Source organism: Dendrobates tinctorius, unplaced genomic scaffold (assembly GCF_039654945.1).
Source record: "Dendrobates tinctorius isolate UK_male_01 unplaced genomic scaffold, ASM3965494v1 ptg000236l, whole genome shotgun sequence".
NCBI lineage: Eukaryota > Metazoa > Chordata > Amphibia > Anura > Dendrobatidae > Dendrobates > Dendrobates tinctorius.
This window is the reverse complement of record NW_027361903.1, coordinates 3,071,069-3,092,381: the sequence shown is the minus strand read 5'-3', so window position 1 is coordinate 3,092,381 and position 21,313 is coordinate 3,071,069. Positions and strand designations below refer to the sequence as shown.

The window sequence follows — 21,313 nt, the reverse complement described above, 5'->3', positions numbered from 1 at the left end:
ACGAAACATCACAGACAAGGCATAGGGTAAGAGGCAGAGTCCTGCGCATGCAGAGGGCATGCCAGGGGAAAAGTACAAGACGAGGCCTGCGCGTGTGGAGAGACACACCAGGGACAGGGACAGAGTCTAGCAGCGGAGCGTAGGCCGAAGCCCAGAGCCGGGCCAAGGGAGAGCCTTGGGACTAGGCAGAGTACAGAGCAGAGGCCTGCACGTGTAGAGAGGCACGCCAGGGACAGGGTACAGAATGGAGGCCTGCACGTGTAGAGAGACACGTCAGGGACAGGGTACATAGCAGAGGCCTGCATGTGTAGAGAGACACGTCAGGGACAGGGTACAGAGTGGAGGCCTGCACGTGTAGAGAGACACGTCAGGGACAGGGTACAGAACATAGCATAACAAGGAAGCATAGCGAGGACAAACAAAGCACGAAGGACAACACGAGACAAGAGACGGAATACGAGCACGGAGCGTGTGCAGAGACGCACGACAGAGCAAAGTGCAAGGGCACAGAATAGAGGGAGCAACCCAGCAGACCAAGCAGCCATGCAGGGAAGCAACACAATACTCAGGCCCTGAGCATAGGAAGGGGCGGTCTGATAAAGGGCATAGCACCTCCACTTCCGGGTCCGGACCAGGGAAGAACTTCCAGTTCAGTTCCTCCAGGATCACAGGAAGCAGTCACATGATCAGGATTCCAGACATGCAGGGATGACTGCAGAACCAGTGCTGAAACCTAGGCAGGTCACATGATCAGAGTTCCAGACATGCAGAGATGAATGCAGAACCAGCCTCTGCTGGAACATAGGAAGAACACATGACCAGGGGTTCTAGACATGACAAGACGATCACAGAAGGCAGAGCAGAAACGCAGGCATCCCGCAGCTCAACAGTCATGAGGTGAGTGTGCACACTGCTCTAGGGAACATGCAGGATAGCAGACATGAGATGCGCGTGCATACCGCTCCAGGGGTCATGAGGCAAAACAGACATGGCGAGCATGACACTCCAGATCTCAGCCTCATAGAAAACCTTTGGAGGAATGTGAAAGTCCATGTTGTCCAGCGACAGGCCCAAAGCATCACTGCTCTAGAGGAGATCTGCATGGAGGAACAGGCCAACATACCACCAACAGTGTGAGGCAACCTTGTGAAGACTTACGGAAAACGTTTGACCTCTGTGATTACCAAGAAAGGATATATCACAAAATATTGAGATGAACTTTTGTTAATGACCAAATACTTATTTTCCACCATAATTTGCTAAATAAATCTTCCCAAATCAGACAAGGTGATTTTCTGGATTTGTTTTCTCATTGTGTCTCTGGTAGTTGTGATCTACCTATGATGTCAATTACAGGCCTCTCTCATCTTTATAAGGGGGAGAACTTGCACAATTGGGGGCTGACTAAATACTTATTTTCCCCGCTGTATGTACGGTATGTACACCGTATATACAGTATAGGCCATGGAGGTTGAGTGCATTACTTTCTCATAGCCTCTGATTCCAGGTCTTTCTGTGGCCTCCACAGGTGTCCTTGGCTCTTGGACAATTCTGATAATTCTTTTCACTCCTGTGTCAGGGATCTAAGGAGCAAAGTTTCTCCTTTTGGAGAGGGACATAGCAGATCGGGCACTCCAGTATGAGGAGACTTATATACGCCATGCATACTCCTCTGGGAAATTAAATATGCAAATTATCTCTTCAGAGAGGAAGATGAGTTGAACACTGATTGAGCGCCACCTATTGGAAGTAGCAATCCTACAAGTCAATATTGACCCTTTACGGGGCCTTTAAATATGACTTACAATAAAAGCCAAATCAGAATCTCAATTTGTAGACACGGTGTTTCGGGGTACTGCCCTTCATCAGTGCAAACTATCATAGTTCAAGGCTCGTTAAAGAGTCAGTAATAACTTGTAGGATTGCTACTTCCAATAGGGGGCACTAGAGTTCAAGTCCTCCTCTTTGAAGACATATTTTGCATATTTAATTTCCCAGAGGAGCATGCATGGCATTTAAGTCTCCTCATACTAGAGTGCCAGACCCAGGTACATCACTCTCCACAAGGAGAATACCTTACCCCTTAGATCCCAGTCTTAGCCTCTCACCTAGCCAAATCTTTTGCGGCAGGTTTATGGTGTAATCTTGCGGTGAGCACTTGGTCGTGGCCGTTTTATGGTGAAATCTTGTGGAGAGCATCTGATCATGGCCTGTTTTTGGTGATATCTTGTGGGGAGCACCTGGTCGTGGCTGGTTTATGGTGACATCTTGGGGGAATAATAATAATACATTTTATTTCTATAGCGCCGACATATTCCGCAGCACTTTACATTTCAGCACCTGGTCATGGCCAGTATGTGGTGAAATCTTGCAGGGAGCACCTGGTCGTGGCCGGTTTACGGTGAAATCTTGTAGGGAGCACCTGGTCGTGGCCGGTTTATGGTGAAATCTTGTAGGGAGCACCTGGTCGTGGCCGGTTTATGGTGACATCTTTGGGGAAGCACCTGGTCATGGCTGGTTTTTGGTGAAATGATGTTCCTTCCACTTCCAGATTAAGACCTCATCAGCGCTCACTGGGACCTTGTCTAGTTTAGAAATTCTTCTGTAACCAATGCCATCAGGATGTTTTACAACAATAAGGTTGTGAAGGTCTTGAGACAGCTCACTGGTGTTACCCATCATAAGATGTCTCCTGTGTGGCCCCTTGGTAATGAGACCCTTCTTATAGACATCAGGTGACCCAGCTGATATTATTGGTCACTTAGTAGCAGGATTGCTTCCTAATTACTGATAAATCTCGGCCGGTGTCAGGACTTTCCAGGGCTTTTTGCTTCTCTGTTTCTTCATGTGTTCAGTACTTTTCCCGGTGTCATTTCTCATTATTGCACATAACTTATGGACATCTCTAGTGATTTCTATTGTGTGGATCAGATGATGTCAGCAGCTTTACAAACAGATTTACTTAGAAAATTGATGGCATGTTCAATACTTATTGCGTGTGATCTCCTATATACTGCTGTGTGCAGAGGGGTCTGCAGAGTGTGATCCCCTATATACTGCTGTGTGCGGAGCGGTCTGCAGCGTGTGACCCCCTATATACTGCTGTGTGCGGAGGGGTCTGCAGAGTGTGATCCCCTATATACTGCTGTGTGCGGAGGGGTCTGCAGAGTGTGATCCCCTATATACTGCTGTGTGCGGAGGGGTCTGCAGAGTGTGATCCCCTCTATACTGCTGTGTGCGGAGGGGTCTGCAGCGTGTGACCCCCCTATATACTGCTGTGTGCTAAGCGGTCTGCAGCGTGTGACCCCCTATATACTGCTGTGTGCGGAGGGGTCTGCAGAGTGTGATCCCCTATATACTGCTGTGTGCGGAGGGGTCTGCAGAGTGTGATCCCCTCTATACTGCTGTGTGCGGAGGGGTCTGCAGCGTGTGACCCCCCTATATACTGCTGTGTGCGGAGAGGTCTGCAGCGTGTGACCCCCTATGTTCTGCTGTGTGCGGAGAGGTCTGCAGCGTGTGACCCCCTATATACTGCTGTGTGCGGAGGGGTCTGCAGCGTGTGACCCCCTATATACTGCTGTGTGTGGAGCGGTCTGCAGCGTGTGACCCGCCTATATACTGCTGTGTGCGGAGGGTCTGCAGAGTGTGACCCCCTATATACTGCTGTGTGCGGAGCGGTCTGCAGCGTGTGACCCCCTATATACTGCTGTGTGCGGAGCGGTCTGCAGCGTGTGACCCCCTATATACTGCTGTGTGCGGAGCGGCCTGCAGCGTGTGACCCCCTATATACTGCTGTGTGCGGAGCGGTCTGCAGCGTGTGACCCCCTATGTACTGCTGTGTGCGGAGAGGTCTGCAGCATGTGACCCCCTATATACTGCTGTGTGTGGAGCGGTCTGCAGCGTGTGAACCCATATATACTGCTGTGTGCGGAGCGGTCTGCAGCGTGTGACCCCCTATATACTGCTGTGTGCGGAGCGGTCTGCAGCGTGTGACCCCCTATGTACTGCTGTGTGCGGAGAGGTCTGCAGCGTGTGACCCCCTATATACTGCTGTGTGTGGAGCGGTCTGCAGAGTGTGACCCCCTATATACTGCTGTGTGTGGAGCGGTCTGCAGCGTGTGACCCCCTATATACTGCTGTGTGCGGAGCGGTCTGCAGCGTGTGACCCCCTATATACTGCTGTGTGCGGAGCGGTCTGCAGCGTGTGACCCCCTATGTACTGCTGTGTGCGGAGAGGTCTGCAGCATGTGACCCCCTATATACTGCTGTGTGCGGAGCGGTCTGCAGCGTGTGACCCCCTATATACTGCTGTGTGCGGAGCGGTCTGCAGCGTGTGACCCCCTATATACTGCTGTGTGCGGAGCGGTCTGCAGCGTGTGACCCCCTATGTACTGCTGTGTGCGGAGAGGTCTGCAGCATGTGACCCCCTATATACTGCTGTGTGTGGAGCGGTCTGCAGCGTGTGAACCCATATATACTGCTGTGTGCGGAGCGGTCTGCAGCGTGTGACCCCCTATATACTGCTGTGTGCGGAGGGTCTGCAGAGTGTGACCCCCTATGTACTGCTGTGTGCGGAGAGGTCTGCAGCATGTGACCCCCTATATACTGCTGTGTGTGGAGCGGTCTGCAGCGTGTGAACCCATATATACTGCTGTGTGCGGAGCGGTCTGCAGCGTGTGACCCCCTATATACTGCTGTGTGCGGAGGGTCTGCAGAGTGTGACCCCCTATATACTGCTGTGTGCGGAGCGGTCTGCAGCGTGTGACCCCATATATACTGCTGTGTGCGGAGCGGTCTGCAGTGTGTGACCCCCCTATATACTGCTGTGTGCGGAGCGGTCTGCAGCGTGTGACCCCCTATATACTGCTGTGTGCGGAGCGGTCTGCAGCGTGTGACCCCTTATGTACTGCTGTGTGCGGAGAGGTCTGCAGCATGTGACCCCCTATATACTGCTGTGTGTGTAGCGGTCTGCAGCGTGTGAACCCATATATACTGCTGTGTGCGGAGCAGTCTGCAGCGTGTGACCCCCTATATACTGATGTGTGCGGAGGGTCTGCAGAGTGTGACCCCCTATATACTGCTGTGTGCGGAGGGTCTGCAGAGTGTGACCCCCTATATACTGCTGTGTGCGGAGGGTCTGCAGAGTGTGACCCCCTATATATTGCTGTGTGCGGAGAGGTCTGCAGCATGTGACCCCCTATATACTGCTGTGTGTGGAGCGGTCTGCAGCGTGTGAACCCATATATACTGCTGTGTGCGGAGCGGTCTGCAGCGTGTGACCCCCTATATACTGCTGTGTGCGGAGGGTCTGCAGAGTGTGACCCCCTATATACTGCTGTGTGCGGAGGGTCTGCAGAGTGTGACCCCCTATATACTGCTGTGTGCGGAGGGTCTGCAGAGTGTGACCCCCTATATACTGCTGTGTGCGGAGAGGTCTGCAGCGTGTGACCCCCTATATACTGCTGTGTGCGGAGGGTCTGCAGCGTGTGAACCCATATATACTGCTGTGTGCGGAGCGGTCTGCAGCGTGTGACCCCCTATATACTGCGGTGTGTGGAGCGGTCTGCAGAGTGTGACCCCCTATATACTGCTGTGTGCGGAGCGGTCTGCAGCGTGTGACCCCCTATATACTGCTGTGTGTGGAGCGGTCTGCAGCGTGTGAACCCATATATACTGCTGTGTGCGGAGCGGTCTGCAGCGTGTGACCCCCTATATACTGCTGTGTGTGGAGCGGTCTGCAGAGTGTGACCCCCTATATACTGCTGTGTGTGGAGCGGTCTGCAGCGTGTGAACCCATATATACTGCTGTGTGCGGAGCGGTCTGCAGCGTGTGACCCCCTATATACTGCTGTGTGTGGAGCGGTCTGCAGAGTGTGACCCCCTATATACTGCTGTGTGCGGAGCGGTCTGCAGCGTGTGACCCCCTATATACTGCTGTGTGCGGAGCGGTCTGCAGCGTGTGACCCCCTATGTACTGCTGTGTGCGGAGCGGTCTGCAGCGTGTGACCCCCTATGTACTGCTGTGTGCAGAGAGGTCTGCAGCGTGTGACCCCCTATATACTGCTGTGTGTGGAGCGGTCTGCAGCGTGTGAACCCATATATACTGCTGTGTGCGGAGCGGTCTGCAGCGTGTGACCCCCTATATACTGCTGTGTGCGGAGGGTCTGCAGAGTGTGACCCCCTATGTACTGCTGTGTGCGGAGAGGTCTGCAGCATGTGACCCCCTATATACTGCTGTGTGTGGAGCGGTCTGCAGCGTGTGAACCCATATATACTGCTGTGTGCGGAGCGGTCTGCAGCGTGTGACCCCCTATATACTGCTGTGTGCGGAGGGTCTGCAGAGTGTGACCCCCTATATACTGCTGTGTGCTGAGGGTCTGCAGCGTGTGACCCCCTATATACTGCTGTGTGCGGAGGGTCTGCAGAGTGTGACCCCCTATATACTGCTGTGTGCGGAGCGGTCTGCAGCGTGTGACCCCATATATACTGCTGTGTGCGGAGCGGTCTGCAGCGTGTGACCCCCTATATACTGCTGTGTGCGGAGCGGTCTGCAGCGTGTGACCCCCTATATACTGCTGTGTGCGGAGCGGTCTGCAGCGTGTGACCCCCTATGTACTGCTGTGTGCGGAGAGGTCTGCAGCATGTGACCCCCTATATACTGCTGTGTGTGGAGCGGTCTGCAGCGTGTGAACCCATATATACTGCTGTGTGCGGAGCGGTCTGCAGCGTGTGACCCCCTATATACTGCTGTGTGCGGAGGGTCTGCAGAGTGTGACCCCCTATATACTGCTGTGTGCGGAGGGTCTGCAGAGTGTGACCCCCTATATACTGCTGTGTGCGGAGGGTCTGCAGAGTGTGACCCCCTATATACTGCTGTGTGCGGAGAGGTCTGCAGCATGTGACCCCCTATATACTGCTGTGTGTGGAGCGGTCTGCAGCGTGTGAACCCATATATACTGCTGTGTGCGGAGCGGTCTGCAGCGTGTGACCCCCTATATACTGCTGTGTGCGGAGGGTCTGCAGAGTGTGACCCCCTATATACTGCTGTGTGCGGAGGGTCTGCAGAGTGTGACCCCCTATATACTGCTGTGTGCGGAGGGTCTGCAGAGTGTGACCCCCTATATACTGCTGTGTGCGGAGAGGTCTGCAGCGTGTGACCGCCTATATACTGCTGTGTGCGGAGGGTCTGCAGCGTGTGAACCCATATATACTGCTGTGTGCGGAGCGGTCTGCAGCGTGTGACCCCCTATATACTGCTGTGTGTGGAGTGGTCTGCAGAGTGTGACCCCCTATATACTGCTGTGTGCGGAGCGGTCTGCAGCATGTGACCCCCTATATACTGCTGTGTGTGGAGCGGTCTGCAGCGTGTGAACCCATATATACTGCTGTGTGCGGAGCGGTCTGCAGCGTGTGACCCCCTATATACTGCTGTGTGTGGAGCGGTCTGCAGAGTGTGACCCCCTATATACTGCTGTGTGCGGAGCGGTCTGCAGCGTGTGACCCCCTATATACTGCTGTGTGCGGAGCGGTCTGCAGCGTGTGACCCCCTATGTACTGCTGTGTGCGGAGCGGTCTGCAGCATGTGACCCCCTATATACTGCTGTGTGTGGAGCGGTCTGCAGCGTGTGAACCCATATACAGTCATATGTAAAAGTTTGGGCACCCCTATTAATGTTAACCTTTTTTCTTTATAACAATTTTGGTTTTTGCAACAGCTATTTCAGTTTCATATATCTAATAACTGATGGACTCGGTTATATTTCTGGATTCAAATGAGGTTTATTGTACTAACAGAAAATGTGCAATCTGCATTTAAACTAAATTTGACCAGTGCAAAAGTATGGGCACCCTTATCATTTTCTTGATTTGAACACTCCCAACTATTTTTTACTGACTTCCTGAAGCACTAAATTGGTTTTGTAACCTCATTGAGCTTTGAACTTCATAGCCAGGTGTATCAAATCATGAGAAAAGGTATTTCAAGTGGCCACTTGCAAGTAGTTCTCCTATTTGATTCTCCTATGAAGAGTGGCATCATGGGCTCCTCAAAACAACTCTCAAATGATCTGAAAACAAAGATTATTCAACATAGCTTTTCAGGGGAAGGATACAAAACGTTGTCTCAGAGATTTAATCTGTCAGTTTCCACTGTGAGGAACATAGTAAGGAAATGGAAGAACACAGGTACAGTTCTTGTTAAGCCCAGAAGTGGCAGGCCAAGAAAAATATCAGAAAGGCAGAGAAGAAGAATGGTGAGAACAGTCAAGGACAATCCACAGACCACCTCCAAAGACCTGCAGCATCATCTTGCTGCAGATGGTGTCACTGTGCATCGGTCAACAATACAGTGCATGCATAACGCCTTTTTGTATGACCAAACAACTCAATCTTTGTTTCATCAGTCCACAGGACCTTCTTCCAAAATGTAACTGGCTTGTCCAAATGTGCTTTTGCATACCTCAGGCGACTCTGTTTGTGGCGTGCTTGCAGAAACGGCTTCTTTCGCATCACTCTCCCATACAGCTTCTCCTTGTGCAAAGTGCGCTGTATTGTTGACCGATGCACAGTGACACCATCTGCAGCAAGATGATGCTGCAGGTCTTTGGAGGTGGTCTGTGGATTGTCCTTGACTGTTCCCACCATTCTTCTTCTCTGCCTTTCTGATATTTTTCTTGGCCTGCCACTTCTGGGCTTAACAAGAACTGTACCTGTGTTCTTCCATTTCCTTACTATGTTCCTCACAGTGGAAACTGACAGGTTAAATCACTGAGACAACTTTTTGTATCCTTCCCCTGAAAAGCTATGTTGTTTTCAGATCATTTGAGAGTTGTTTTGAGGAGCCCATGATGCCACTCTTCATAGGAGAATCAAATAGGAGAACTACTTGCCAGTGGCCACTTGAAATACCTTTTCTCATGATTTGATACACCTGGCTATGAAGTTCAAAGCTCAATGAGGTTACAAAACCAATTTAGTGCTTCAGGAAGTCAGTAAAAAGTAGTAAGGAGTGTTCAAATCAAGAAAATGATAAGGGTGCCCATACTTTTGCACCGGTCAAATTTTGTTTAAATGCAGATTGCACATTTTCTGTTAGTACAATAAACCTCATTTGAATCCAGAAATATAACTGAGTCCATCAGTTATTAGATATATGAAACTGAAATAGCTGTTGCAAAAACCAAAATTGTTATAAAGAAAAAAGGTTAACATTAATAGGGGTGCCCAAACTTTTACATATGACTGTATACTGCTGTGTGCGGAGCGGTCTGCAGCGTGTGACCCCCTATATACTGCTGTGTGCGGAGGGTCTGCAGAGTGTGACCCCCTATGTACTGCTGTGTGCGGAGAGGTCTGCAGCATGTGACCCCCTATATACTGCTGTGTGTGGAGCGGTCTGCAGCGTGTGAACCCATATATACTGCTGTGTGCGGAGCGGTCTGCAGAGTGTGACCCCCTATATACTGCTGTGTGCTGAGGGTCTGCAGCGTGTGACCCCCTATATACTGCTGTGTGCGGAGGGTCTGCAGAGTGTGACCCCCTTTCCTTTTATCTCCACAGTCAGCCCCAACCAGAACGCCCGGCCGTGTAAGGTTCCCTGCTCCCTGCGCTCCTCCTGCTCCAACTGCACCAGTAACGGCATGGAGTGCATGTGGTGCAGCAACACCAAGCGCTGTGTGGACTCCAACGCCTACATCATCTCCTTCCCGTACGGACAGTGTCTGGAGTGGCAGACCAACACCTGCTCCCGTGAGTATCCTCTGCCTACAGTGCTGTGTAAAGCATGGGGGACAGGCACATTAGCTTCTTGTTCGTCCTATTGCATCCTTGTAGTAGCAGTGCTGCTCTGTGGCTTTGTACAGCAGCTCTGGTTGTGACAAGAGCACAGCATGTGGAGTAACTCAGGACCCCCAGGTATAAATGAAGCTGTGGAGCTGTGCTCATGACTGTGGGCTGTTAGTCCTGAGCGCCGCACCGCCATTCCCGCTCCTGGTCGGATCTGCTGCCAGTCCTGGCGCACTCAGGACAGAAGTGATTGGAGACAGATGGGAAATTGATATAAAAGAGGCTGCGATCAAATGGGAACAAAGTGTCTGCTGGCGCGCGGGGCGACATGTGGTGTCAGCAAATAAATGAAATTAGAAGCAAATGAGAAGACGTATAATCCGCTTTACGAGGGGTCGTAGAGGACGGCGGCAGTGGGGAAGGACGGCGGCAGTGGGGAAAGACGGCGGCAGTGGGGGAGGACAGAGATGATGGGGAGGACCCGGTGGGGGATGACGGCGGCAGTGGGGGAGGACGACGGCATTGGGGGAGGACGGCAGCAGTGGGGGAGGATGACGATGATTGGGGAGGACGGCGGCAGTGGGGGAGGATGACGATGATTGGGGAGGACGGCGGCAGTGGGGGAGGACAGCGATGATGGGGATGACGGTGACAATGGGGGAGGACGGCAGCAGTGGGGGAGGATGACGATGATTGGGGAGGACGGCGGCAGTGGGGGAGGATGACGATGATTGGGGAGGATGGCGGCAGTGGGGGAGGATGACGATGATTGGGGAGGACGGCGGCAGTGGGGTAGGATGACAATGATTGGGGAGGACGGTGGCAGTGGGGGAGGATGACGATGATTGGGGAGGACGTCGGCGGTGGGGGAGGACGACGGTAGTAATGGAGGACGGCGGCGGTGGGGGAGGATGACGATGATGGGGAGGACGGTGGCAGTGGGGCAGGATGACGGCAGTGGGGGAGGACAGCGATGATGGAGGAGGACGACGGTGGGGGATGACGGCGGCAGTGGGGGAGGACAGTGATGATGGGGGAGGACAACGGCGGTGGGGAGGAAGGCAGTGGTGGGGGACGACGGCGGCGATGTGGGAAGATGGCGGTGGTGGGGAAGACAGTGGCGGTGTGGGAGGATGGTGTTGGTGGGGGAGGAGTGACCTTGCTGCAGACCTGGGGCCGGTGAATTGAGGGGGCGCAGCAGGAACCTACAGCCACACCCAGAATTATCCCACTGTAATTGTTGCAGACACACACAATGTCAGGCCGCTGTGACGCTGGCGATTAATTCGCTTCACATTCTGCCGCATTCGATAAAAAAAAGAATATTTTTATTAAATAAACATAATAGAATTTTCTGTCCTTTCGATCATCTTTGCATGAACGCCGCACGTTCCCAGATTGTAGAGCGTTGCTCCATTGTCCGGACACAAAACAATTTCCATAAGTTTAAGGACGAAAAAACAAAAAGAGAGAGAGAGAGCGAGAGCGCGGCGGAGAGTAATGAGATTATGGGGCACTGCGCTCTCCTCGCTGGAGAATTTACAATATTACATGCGGCATTGAGATTTACTGTCTTTATGGACGGTAATTATGTGCATTATAAAATGAAAGGCATTCGGCCCGGCAGACCTTGGTGACGTGGCCCCGTGCCACCGCCACATCCCAGCGCCTGGGGGAAAGAGAGGAGACCGCGCTGAACTCACCAATAATAACCGTAACATTGCACCTACAATGCACCGAATCTGTTAGGAACGGCTTATGTACATGAGGAGGAAAAGAGCTGCTCTCACCCTGGAAAAAGGGGCATTGTAACCTTCCCGAAAAGTCTGCAACCTTGAAAAAGGATGTGCTACATCATATGTAAGATACTACAACACTGCTATAATACTGCCCTAATGTACACAAATATAACTGCTATAATACTACCCCTATGTACAAGAATATAACTACTATAATACTGCCCCCTATGTACAAGAATATACCTACTATAATACTGCCTCTATGTACAAGAATATAACTACTATAATACTGCCTCTATGTACAAGAATATAACTACTATAATACTGCACCCTATGTACAAGAATATAACTACTATAATACTGCCCCTATGTACAAGAATATAACTACTATAATACTGCCCCCTATGTACAAGAATATAACTACTATAATACTGCTCCTATATACAAGAATATAACTACTATAATACTGCCCCTATGTACAAGAATATAACTACTATAATACTGTCCCTATTTACAAGAATATAACTACTATAATACTGCTCCTATATACAAGAATATAACTACTATAATACTGCCCCCTATGTACAAGAATATAACTACTATAATACTGCCCCTATGTACAAGAATATAACTACTATAATACTGCTCCTATATACAAGAATATAACTACTATAACACTGTCCCTATGTACAAGAATATAACTACTATAATACTGCCCCTATGTACAAGAATATAACTACTATAATACTGCTCCTATATACAAAAATATAACTACTATAATACTGCCCCCTGTGTACAAGAATATAACTACTATAATACTGCTCCTATGTACAAGAATATAACTACTATAATACTGCTCCTATGTACAAGAATATAACTACTATAATACTGTCCCCTATGTACAAGAATATAACTACTATAATACTGCCCCTATGTACAAAAATATAACTACTATAATACTGCCCCTATGTACAAGAATATAACTACTTAATACTGCCCTCTATGTACAAGAATATAACTACTATAATACTGCTCCTATATACAAAAATATAACTACTATAATACTGCCCCCTGTGTACAAGAATATAACTACTATAATACTGCTCCTATGTACAAGAATATAACTACTATAATACTGCTCCTATGTACAAGAATATAACTACTATAATACTGTCCCCTATGTACAAGAATATAACTACTATAATACGGCCCCCTATGTACAAGAATATCACTACTATAATTCTGCCCCCTATGTAGAAGAATATAACTACTATAATACTGCCCCATGTACAAGAATATAACTACTATAATACTGCCCCTATGTACAAGAATATAACTACTATAATAATGCCCCATGTACAAGAATATAACTACTATAATACTGCTCCCTATATACAAGAATATAACTACTATAATACTGCTCCTATGTACAAGAATATAACTACTATAATACTGTCCCCTATGTACAAGAATATAACTACTATAATACTGCTCCCTATATACAAGAATATAACTACTATAATACTGCTCCTATGTACAAGAATATAACTACTATAATACTGTCCCCTATGTACAAGAATATAACTACTATAATACGGCCCCCTATGTACAAGAATATCACTACTATAATTCTGCCCCCTATGTAGAAGAATATAACTACTATAATACTGCCCCTATGTACAAGAATATAACTACTATAATATTGCCCCCTATGTACAAGAATATAACTACTATAACACTGCCCCATGTACAAGAATATAACTACTATAATACTGCTCCTATATACAAAAATATAACTACTATAATACTGCCCCCTGTGTACAAGAATATAACTACTATAATACTGCTCCTATGTACAAGAATATAACTACTATAATACTGCTCCTATGTACAAGAATATAACTACTATAATACTGTCCCCTATGTACAAGAATATAACTACTATAATACTGCCCCTATGTACAAAAATATAACTACTATAATACTGCCCCTATGTACAAGAATATAACTACTTAATACTGCCCTCTATGTACAAGAATATACCTACTATAATACTGCCTCTATGTACAAGAATATAACTACTATAATACTGCACCCTATGTACAAGAATATAACTACTATAATACTGCCCCCTATGTACAAGAATATAACTACTATAATACTGCTCCCTATGTACAAGAATATAACTACTATAATACTGCCCCCTATGTACAAGAATATAACTACTATAATACTGCCCCCTATGTACAAGAATATAACTACTATAATACGGCCCCCTATGTACAAGAATATCACTACTATAATTCTGCCCCCTATGTAGAAGAATATAACTACTATAATACTGCTCATGTACAAGAATATAACTACTATAATACTGCCCCTATGTACAAGAATATAACTACTATAATAATGCCCCATGTACAAGAATATAACTACTATAATACTGCCCCTATGTACAAGAATATAACTACTATAATATTGCCCCCTATGTACAAGAATATAACTACTATAATACTGCCCCATGTACAAGAATATAACTACTATAATACTGTCCCCTATGTACAAGAATATAACTACTATAATACTGCCCCTATGTACAAAAATATAACTACTATAATACTGCCCCTATGTACAAGAATATAACTACTTAATACTGCCCTCTATGTACAAGAATATACCTACTATAATACTGCCTCTATGTACAAGAATATAACTACTATAATACTGCTCCCTATGTACAAGAATATAACTACTATAATACTGCCCCCTATGTACAAGAATATAACTACTATAATACTGCCCCCTATGTACAAGAATATAACTACTATAATACGGCCCCCTATGTACAAGAATATCACTACTATAATTCTGCCCCCTATGTAGAAGAATATAACTACTATAATACTGCCCCATGTACAAGAATATAACTACTATAATACTGCCCCTATGTACAAGAATATAACTACTATAATATTGCCCCCTATGTACAAGAATATAACTACTATAACACTGCCCCATGTACAAGAATATAACTACTATAATACTGCCCCTATGTACAAGAATATAACTACTATAATACTGGTCCTATGTACAAGAATATAACTACTATAATACTGCCCCTATGTACAAGAATATAACTACTATAATACTGCTCCTATGTACAAGAATATAACTACTATAATACTGCCCCTATGTACAAGAATATAGCTACTGTAATACTGCTCCTATGTACAAGAATATAACTACTATAATACTGCTCCTATGTACAAGAATATAACTACTGTAATACTGCTCCTATGTACAAGAATATAACTACTATAATACTGCCTCTATGTACAAGAATATAACTACTATAATACTGCCCCCTATGTACAAGAATATAACTACTATAATACTGCCCCCTATGTACAAGAATATAACTACTATAATACTGCTCCTATGTACAAGAATATAACTACTATAATACTGCCTCTATGTACAAGAATATAACTACTATAATACTGCTCCTATGTACAAGAATATAACTACTATAATACTGCCTCTATGTACAAGAATATAACTACTATAATACTGCTCCTATGTACAAGAATATAACTACTATAATACTGCCTCTATGTACAAGAATATAACTACTATAATACTGCCCCCTATGTACAAGAATATAACTACTATAATACTGCCCCCTATGTACAAGAATATAACTACTATAATACTGCCTCTATGTACAAGAATATAACTACTATAATACTGCTCCTATGTACAAGAATATAACTACTATAATACTGCTCCTATGTACAAGAATATAACTACTATAATACTGCCCCTATGTACAAGAATATAACTACTATAATCCTGCCCCTATGTACAAGAATATAACTAATATAATACTGCCCCTATGTACAAGAATATAACTACTGTAATACTGTTCCTATGTACAAGAATATAACTACTATAATACTGCTCCTATGTACAAGAATATAACTACTGTAATACTGCTCCTATGTACAAGAATATAACTACTATAATACTGCCTCTATGTACAAGAATATAACTACTATAATACTGCCCCCTATGTACAAGAATATAACTACTATAATACTGCCCCCTATGTACAAGAATATAACTACTATAATACTGCCTCCTATGTACAAGAATATAACTACTATAATACTGCCCCCTATGTACAAGAATATAACTACTATAATACTGCCCCCTATGTACAAGAATATAACTACTATAATACGGCCCCCTATGTACAAGAATATCACTACTATAATTCTGCCCCCTATGTAGAAGAATATAACTACTATAATACTGCCCCATGTACAAGAATATAACTACTATAATACTGCCCCTATGTACAAGAATATAACTACTATAATACTGCCCCTATGTACAAGAATATAACTACTATAATACTGCCCTTATGTACAAGAATATAACTACTATAATATTGCCCCCTATGTACAAGAATATAACTACTATAATACTGCCCCATGTACAAGAATATAACTACTATAATACTGCCCCTATGTACAAGAATATAACTACTATAACACTGCCCCATGTACAAGAATATAACTACTATAATACTGCCCCTATGTACAAGAATATAACTACTATAATACTGCTCCTATGTACAAGAATATAACTACTATAATACTGCCCCTATGTGCAAGAATATAACTACTATAATACTGCTCCTATGTACAAGAATATAACTACTATAACACTGCCCCATGTACAAGAATATAACTACTATAATACTGCCCCCTATGTACAAGAATATAACTACTGTAATACTGCTCCTATGTACAAGAATATAACTACTATAATACTGCTCCTATGTACAAGAATATAACTACTATAATACTGCCCCTATGTACAAGAATATAACTACTATAATACTGCTCCTATGTACAAGAATATAACTACTATAATACTGCCCCTATGTACAAGAATATAACTACTATAATACTGCCCCCTATGTACAAGAATATAACTACTGTAATACTGCTATGTACAAGAATATAACCACTATAATACTGCTCCTATGTACAAGAATATAACTACTATAATACTGCTCCTATGTACAAGAATATAACTACTATAATACTGCTCCTATGTACAAGAATATAACTACTATAATACTGCTCCTATGTACAAGAATATAACTACTATAATACTGCCCCTATGTACAAGAATATAACTACTATAATACTGCCCCCTATGTACAAGAATATAACTACTGTAATACTGCTCCTATGTACAAGAATATAACTACTATAATACTGCTTCCTATGTACAAGAATATAACTACTATAATACTGCTCCTATGTACAAGAATATAACTACTATAATACTGCTCCTATGTACAAGAATATAACTACTGTAATATGCTTTTCTCCTATGTTCTTGTTTCTCTGGTTCTGGAATATATTCTTCTCTTTCTATAGCTCAGAATTGCTCCGGCTTCCGCACTTGCTCCCAGTGCTTGGAGCACCCGGGCTGTGGTTGGTGTAATGACCCCAGTAACACTGGGAAGGGCACTTGTATAGAAGGTTCGTCCCGTGGACCGATGAAACCTCAGAGCAAACAGTCGAGTGAAATGGTCCTGGATACCAGTTTGTGCCCGCGGGACAAGAACTATGAGTGGTCCTTCATCCACTGTCCAGGTGAGAAGAGCGACGTCCGTTGTCATATGTGTGATGGTTTCGTCTACACTTTCTGCAGGGGACCACACAGGAGCAGGGGAACTCATTGTGTTCATCACTGGTGGTGCCCCGTAGTGTCCTCGGTGGTCACCTCTGTATAATAACACTATATAATTTATATTACTGTGTTGCTATATATGAATGATGAATGATGTAAAGTTTGATTTATTATTTACACAAGAAAAATAATTCTACACAGAATCGTATACATATTACAGTCATGGCCAAAAGTGTTGGCACCCTTCAAATTGTTCCAGAAAATGAAGTATTTCTCCCAGAAGGTTATCGCCATGACACGTTTTGTTATACACAGGTTTAATTCCTTTGTGTGTATTGCAACACAAAAAAACTGTGAAGAAAATGCAAATTTGAGACGATTTCACACAAAACCTCAAAAATGGGCAGGACAAAATTGTTGGCTCCTTTCCAAAAAATGTGGGTAAAGAACTTTGTTTCCAACATATGATGTTCATTCAGACTCACCTGTGGCAAGTAACAGGTGTGGGCAATATAAAAATCACTCCTGAATCCAGATAAAAAGGGGATAAGTTGCCTCAATCCTTGCATTGTGTGTCTGTGGGTGTTACACTAAGCATGGAGAACAGAAAGAGGAGAGGAGAACTGTCTGAGGATAGAGCAAAAATAGTTGAACAATATCACCAATCTCATGGTTACAAGTCCATCTCCAGAGATCTTGATGTTCCGTTGTTCACGGTGCGCTACATAATCAAGAGGTTTACAATCCATGGCACTGTAGCGCCTCTCCCTGGACATGGACATCAAAGAAAAATTGATGAAAAGTTGTAACGCAGGATAGTCCGCATGGTGGATAAGCCCCAATCAGGTTCCAAAAAAATTCAAGCTGTCCTGCAGGCTCAGGTGCATCAGTGTCAGCGTGAGCTATCTGTCCACATGTGAATGAAATGAAACACTATGGCAGGAGACCCGGGAGGACCCATCCTGACACAGAGACAAAAAAAAAAGCTAGACTGCAGTTGGCCAACATATACGTGAGTACAACTTGTGAACAGATGAGACCAAGATAGCGCTTTTTGGTAAAGCACTTCATTATTATATCGCTGCACTGTGTAATACCGCCATATAACGTGCGGTGTGTATTACAACACGTGTGTGTACTATATTTCACCCTTCTCTGTAACATTCTGCTCTTATTTCAGCGTGTCAATGTAACGGGCACAGCACCTGCACCAGCAGCAACGTGTGTGAGCAATGCAAGAACCTGACTACAGGGAAGCACTGCGAGGCCTGCATGCCGGGGTACCACGGGAACCCCACCAACGGGGGCGAGTGTGAAGGTAAGAGATACTGGGGCCGACTGACCGGTGCTGGGAGATACTGGGAATATATAGCAGCTTTAGGCGAAACAGTGGAGTGGCAAAGGGTGATCATTAGCGTATTCCACCCAGGGGAACCAAAGTTTTTCAAATTTATGGACTTTGTCTAATAGTATGTTATACCCTTTGCTTCCTGCCTGTCATCTGCGGCTCATCATCCTGCAATGTTGTGTAATGGTATATAGCAGTGCCTGCTGAATGTACTCCATACTCACTGCTGTATATCCAGGGTTGGGGTCACTATAGATGTTATCTGGTGCCAGGTGTTATAGCATATTGATCTCTCACTTTCAAATCAGATCTCACCTCTGCTAAACCGGCCGAATTCACAACCCTCGTATCTTCCCTATCTTACAACCCCAAACAGTTATTCAACACTTTTACCTCCCTCTGCCGCCCACCACTGCCCCCTCCAACTTCCCTCATCTCGGCTGAGGACTTCGCCACACACTTCAAAAATAAGATCGACTTAACAAGGCAAGTCTTCATCGCTCAACCACCACAGCCCCTTTGTATACCAGACCAATGCCCAAACCCCATAACCTCACTCTCCAGCATCACTGAAGGGGAGCTTAATCGCCTCTTATCCAAATCGCACCTCGCAACCTGTGCACTTGACCCCATCCCACCTCCTCCCCAACCTCACCACCACACTTATCCCATCCCTAACCCATCTCTTCAACCTATCACTAACTTCCGGTACCTTCCCTTCTGCTTTCAAGCATGCCACAATCACGCCTATCCTTAAAAAGCCAACCCTCGACCCAACCGCTATGTCCGGCTATCGCCCAGTATCACTGCTCCCATTCACTTCTAAACTCCTGGAGCAGCACATCCATGCTGAACTTTCCTCCCATCTTTCATTTAACTTGCTCTTTGACAATCTACAATGTGGTTTCTGCCCCCATCACTCCACTGAGACAGCCCTGACCAAAATTACTAATGACCTACTTACAGCCAAAGCAAACGGACAATACTCTATACTCCTCCTTCTAGACCTGTCCTCTGCCTTCGACACAATTGACCACTGCCTCCTACTACAGATCCTCTCCTCCTTTGGCATCAAAGACCTCGCCCTATCCTGGATCTCCTCATACCTTTCCAACCGCACATTCAGCGTCTCCGACACCACCTCCTCATCCCACCCTCTCTCTGTTGGAGTCCCCCAAGGCTCTGTTCTACGACCCCTACTCTTCTCAATCTATACACTTGATCTGGGGCAACTCAAAGTCCCATGGATTCCACTACCACCTTTATGCTGATGACACTCAGATCTACCTCTCTGGCCCAGACGTCACCTCTCTGCTCTCCAGAATCCCAGAGTGTCTATCAGCCATATCCTCCTTCTTCTCCTCTCGCTTCCTCAAACTCAATGTAGACAAATCTGAACTGATCATCTTTCCTCCATCTCACATCTTCCTTACCTGACCTATCTATAACAATTAATGACATCACGCTCCCCCCCCCCTCCCGTACCGGAGGTCCGCTGCCTCGGAGTTACCCTTGACTCTGCCCTGTCCTTCAAACCGCACATCCAAGCTCTCTCCACCTCCTGTTGCCTCCAGCTCAAAAATATCTCCAGAATCCGTCCTCTCTCTCCTTGCTACTCCTTCGCTTCTCCCCTCTGCAAATCTCCTCACTGGCTCCCATTCCCTCAGCGTATCCAATTCAAATTACTAATACTGACCTACAAGGCCATCGATGACCTGTCTCCCCATATGTCTCTGAACTATTCTCCCTATACCTATCCTCACGTAATCTCCGGTCCTCCCAAGACTTCCTTCTCTCCTCCACACTTATTCGCTCCTCACCCAACCGCCTCCAAGACTTCTCCCGAATATCCCCCATCCTCTGGAATTCTTTGCCCCAACATGTCCGACTATCAACCACATTCGGATCTTTCAGATGGAACCTGAAAACCCACCTCTTCAGGAAAGCCTGCAATGACCCCGCTGCCTCCTCACCACTACTGGTGCTACCACCTCACCATCACCGGAGCTGCTGCAACCCCCCAACCTACTGTCTCCTTCCCCACCATCCTGTTGCATGTAAGCCCCCGAGGGCCGGGTCCTCTCTCCCCTCTGTATCAGTCTGTCATTGTTAGTTACTGTAAGTGATATCGGTAATTTGTATGTAACCCCTTCTCATGTACAGCAGCATGGAATCAATGGGGCTATAGAAATAAATAATAATAATTTGTAGTGCAGCGGGGTTGGAGCAGTGTGACAGATCAGGCGGTGACCCAGGAAAGTTCAGAACAAAGTCTCTTTTAATGTTCAGCGTACTCAAAAGCAGAAAGTAAAAAGGATCCTCCAGATTGCAGCCAGGAAACAAATGTGTGGGGCAGTGACCGGGGTCATATGCGAGGGTCGCTATGTGCCCCCCAGGATGTGCACAGCCCATCATCAGTATCTGGTGACCGTCCGTTGCCTCCATCATCAGTATCTGATGACCACCCGTCAACTCCGTCATCAGTATCTGGTGACCGCCCGTCCCCTCCATCATCAGTATCTGGTGACCACCCGTCACCTCCATCATCAGCATCTGGTGACCAGCCATCCCCTCCATCATCAGTTTATGGTGACCTCCGTCTCCTCCATCGTCAGTATCTGGTGACCGCCTGTCATCTCCATCATCAGTATCTGATGACTGCCCGTCACCTCCGTCATCAGTATCTGGTGACCGCCCGTCCCCTCCATCATCAGTATCTGGTGACCGCCCG

At 46.2% G+C, this 21,313-nt stretch overlaps 1 protein-coding gene across 2 annotated transcripts in view; it reads left to right on the top strand.

Annotated features, from left to right (window-relative positions):
* ATRNL1 (attractin like 1) overlaps positions 1-21,313 on the top strand; it is a 775,749-nt gene that overhangs the window by 273,793 nt on the left and 480,643 nt on the right. For both annotated transcript variants that reach the window (XM_073556584.1, XM_073556585.1), the window contains 3 exons: positions 9,559-9,747; positions 16,979-17,197; positions 18,415-18,552. In XM_073556584.1, coding sequence (XP_073412685.1) covers positions 9,559-9,747; positions 16,979-17,197; positions 18,415-18,552 — 546 coding nt within the window. The remainder of the gene's footprint in view (positions 1-9,558; positions 9,748-16,978; positions 17,198-18,414; positions 18,553-21,313) is intronic.